Source organism: Salvelinus sp. IW2-2015, linkage group LG35 (assembly GCF_002910315.2).
Source record: "Salvelinus sp. IW2-2015 linkage group LG35, ASM291031v2, whole genome shotgun sequence".
NCBI classification, from domain to species: domain Eukaryota; kingdom Metazoa; phylum Chordata; class Actinopteri; order Salmoniformes; family Salmonidae; genus Salvelinus; species Salvelinus sp. IW2-2015.
In genome coordinates, this window is record NC_036874.1 from 6,240,626 (window position 1) to 6,244,790 (window position 4,165).

At 42.1% G+C, this 4,165-nt stretch overlaps 1 protein-coding gene across 1 annotated transcript in view; it reads left to right on the forward strand.

Moving 5' to 3' along the window:
• The window catches only part of LOC111958914 (NADH dehydrogenase (ubiquinone) complex I, assembly factor 6), a 12,840-nt gene extending 10,016 nt beyond the window's left edge, over nt 1-2,824 (forward strand). The window contains exons 7-9 of the mRNA XM_070437270.1: nt 762-863; nt 1,281-1,337; nt 2,360-2,824. Of these exons, the coding sequence (XP_070293371.1) occupies nt 762-863; nt 1,281-1,337; nt 2,360-2,488 (288 nt within the window). The 3' untranslated portion in view covers nt 2,489-2,824. The remainder of the gene's footprint in view (nt 1-761; nt 864-1,280; nt 1,338-2,359) is intronic.
• The last annotated feature ends 1,341 nt before the right edge of the window (nt 2,825-4,165 follow it).

Consider the following 4,165-nt stretch of genomic DNA (forward strand, 5'->3'; position numbering starts at 1 on the left):
TATTGCCCTGGCCACATCTGCAGTCCTCATGCCTTCTTGCAGCATGCCTAAGGCACGTGCACGCAGATGAGCAGGGACCCTGGGCATCTTTCTTTGTTGTTTTTCAGAGTCAGTAGAAAGGCCTCTTTAGTGTCCTAAGTTTTCAAAACTGTGACCTTAATTGCCTACGTCTGTAAGCTGTTAGTGTCTTAACGACCGTTCCACAGGTGTATGTTCATTAATTGTTTATGGTTCATTGAACAAGCATGGGAAACAGTGTTTAAACCCTTTACAATGAAGATTTGTGAAATTATTTTGATTTTTATGAATTATCTTTGAAAGACAGGGTCCTGAAAAGGGGACGTTTCTTTTTTTTGCCGAGTTTATATCAAACTAAACTCCTTATTTGTGGAATAAGATTCCGATTACCCGTTTTTATATTTTTTTTTTTGCTGTCAAACTATCCTACTTGTACTCAGTTTCTAAACAACTGCTGTCTATCATGGGGTTGATGGCCACAGTGCCGTAAACAGACCTCAGGGCAGCCTGAGGCCATAACAATTTTTAAAGGAGAGAGAACTGAGATCTGACAATCGCTATACATGCCGTGAATAATGAAGATAATTATCGAGAGCTTCACTTTGTTCGCCCCATTAGAGGCCATATGGTCTCAGCATGAACAATTGGTTGGCTTGGCTAGATTAGTGGTTTGAAGGAACAAATCTCTCCTGTGTGAATAAGTGGTGTGAACAAAGGTGTGTGTGTGTGTGTGTCACCACCAGCACAGAGCCTCCCAGGAGGACTTCATCCGAGGAAGCCGGGAACAGAATGTGAGAGACGTGGTATATGACATTGCCAGCCAAGCCCACGTACACCTACAACACGTATGTACCCTCATGACATCAGGACAGTGTTCCTCCAATGTTATTTGGTGGGCTGTTCTTGCCGAACAGATTTACTGCTTGATTTGATTCAATTACATTTCTACATTTGAAGGGCTCTGATAGTGTGTTCTCATGTGGGATCAGTCGTTTTCTCGAATGGCTACTACGATGCCTTTTTTACCTGTACAACACATACATAATCATTTAACGTTGATGAATACTTGTAACTTTGTTTCATTGTGAGCTTCAAGTGAATTAAGGCTTGTTTGTACACAAAAGGAAAAGAGAAGCTGAAGTAGTCCAAAATGTAGTAGCTACTGGTGTTTTTATATGCTCGTCCATCTCTGTTAAACAGATTATAGCTTTATTAGCCTGTGTTAGTCATTTTACTCAGTTTGAACCTTTTTGTCTCCACAGGCCAGATCATTCAGCAAGAACATACCAGCTTCCGCTTTCCCTGCCTTCCTCCAGACAGTGGGTTGTTGTTGTTATTATTATAAGAATCATTAGCATTTATTGGGTTAGGTTGTGGTCACTGTGACTGTAACATCATGAAAAGGGTCATATTTACTAAAACGTTGACCAAAGACAAGACTGAACTATGGGGCTTCTTTAGTCCTGGCACCAGGGAGGAGACCAGGTCTGTGTGTTAGTTTCTCTTCAAGTTCTCTTGTCATTTGTTTTTTAATTAATCCTCCAGTCATGTTCATCTGAACCTAGGTAAGGAGGAGCAGCCATCTGTTGAATGATCCTTTCTCCTCCTCAACCACCTCCCAATATCCTCACATGGCTTTGTCCTGTCTAGCCTAAATCTTCCCTCCATTCACAGCAGCTCCCCATCAGGCGCAGATAGACGCTTTTAATGCTCCAATTTTAATCGCAACCAGACAGACACCAGGAACTGCAATTATGGACTCTTACGGCATGGCAACTCTAAAAAGCAGTTCTGATTCCGCACAGAGAAGGGGCATGAAAGAGAGCAAGAACAGGAAGGACGAACATATTAACAGAGGCTTGGAGAATGAGGCCAGGTGAAGAATCGAGATAGACAATACTTGGCGTCGTGTGTTTATGTTTTGAAGGGTGGTATGGTCCACACGCTTGAGTGCTCCAACCAAGCAGGGGGATGATGGTAATTAGAGAAAGAAGAGAGCATTATCACTCAATTCTGTGGTTCCTCTTTTTATCCTTCCCTCCAGGACAATTTTCACAAATATGATGCTCTTATTGGCTGCTGGTGCTATAACTATGTTAATCTGTTCTGACGCCTTAAAGGCTCTTTCCTCTCAGCTGCTGAATCATATCATATGTTTTAGGCCGGGCTGGCTTTGTGCATCTAGGGCAAAGAGGAAGCACATTCCTGAGCTCTGAGATGACGCTCACGCTAGCTTCCACATGTAGAGAATAAGGACTGACAGACACACACAACACAACACACACACACAGGTGTGTTGATGCTGTGTATGCTGTTTCCCTCTCTCTGGCTGCTGTTCTAGGTGGTGCTAGAGGACTACCTTCAAAGGGTGCGGCGGGTAGACTTTGATGTGTTCCATCCCAGCCTCCAGAAAAGAAACCCACTGATCCCAATCCAGCTCTATTTCCGCTCCTGGAAGAAGACCTATTGACCTGTATGGTGGGACCTTATCGTTTGCCCTATTGTAATTTATACCAGGTTTCAACATCCGATTTCCCAAAGCCCCGCTCTCGTATGTTGGTTTCTAAGTAGACCAAGATTTCAAGAGACTCCTCCATCTATGATGTCAGCACTCCCCAGAAAAGGATTCTGATCTAAAACWTGCCTCTGCCATCTAAACCAGTTCACCTGTGTTATTCCCTGTTGTAGACTAGACAGCTGAGGACCACAGACAGACATTATTGTAAAGCAATAACTACAGTACTGGAGACTGAACTGATGCCCTGATATATTGAATATTTTCAGTAATAAATCGTGTAGCCATGTTGATGGTCTAAGTGTTTTCTCTTCTTTTTAAAGCTCTTAAATAAAGATGTCACAACCATATTAACAGTTCTGTATATCATTGTGAATTATGACATTTAAGAAAATATWGAGCTTTTTACTTGACTTAAGTGCGAATATCACTGTCATATTTGCGGAACAGGCTGTATACATTCACAACATAGCTTTTTACCAGCACAAAATGATATGGTACTGTTGCTCCTGACAACCATTTACAGCCAAAGTAGGATGCAAGTGTATAATTAGCATAGTGCTTAGTTTACCAGAAAATGTCCGCCTCCAGTTGATTGTTTTGATCTGGACCAGATGCCAGCTTGTGGAGTTGAAAAGAAAAGGGACATTTTGAACTGTTTATGTACTTATTTGGTTTTATTCTTCAAAACCAGGAAACGCTAAGGCTTTACCTTAAAGATTGTCACAGATGGCCAGGTCATTCACCCAGGTTAGTTTTATGATTCATTTAAAAAAGAATGTATTTTATTTATTATATTATGTATTTTCCTCCCTGTTGTGAATCATTACAGTCAGTGTGTTCCAGACCCTGATAATGCCCTCTTCAGACTAGGCTACCGTAGCCCTTCTGCCCTTAACAGAAGGGAAAGTCCYCCTATCCCACTTTTTCTGCCTGTTCTCAATGATGCAAAGAGCTGTAGCCTTCCAGCGATTCATTGTTTTTTTTGTTCCCAAGCAACCCTCTGTGCTACTTCTGTCCGCTTAMGGCTGTTTCTCATACATGCAAATCCCTGTGGCCATTCGTTAGATTGATGTTTCATCCTACCATGGCAATCTTGATGCAGTCAATGGACTACTGATAAAATGAAGTTGGTATCATTCACTTGAAGCAACCCAGTGAAGTCCTGGACAAGTGCCATGTTTTGATGAGAAGTGCCTTGTACTTCTAAAGGGAGAGACAGTGAGAGAGAGAACGCGACTAGAAGAGAGAAATCCAGGATCAAAGGATATTTGGTAGGTTGGTTTAAACCTTCACCAAAGATGAGCGAGCATCGTCACAATTTATGTATTTTTTTCGCCGCCAAGCCTGTGACGGCCAAAATAAAAACACAGGCAGAACTCAAATCAAATGTACCTTTTCTTTTGAACCAAGATACCAGTATGTGATGGCCAGTCAGTTATCCATAGTACTGCCACTGTCTCTTTCAGAGAGAGAACACTTTGGTCTCATCCAATTGAAGATTCTCCCCACTGGGCACAGACGTCTGTTCCACATTGGTTCAGCGTCATTTCGTTGAAATTATGTGGAAACGTTTATCCAACCAGTGTGTGCCCAGTGGGTCAGAATTAAACCAACTTGATTGTCGCCTCG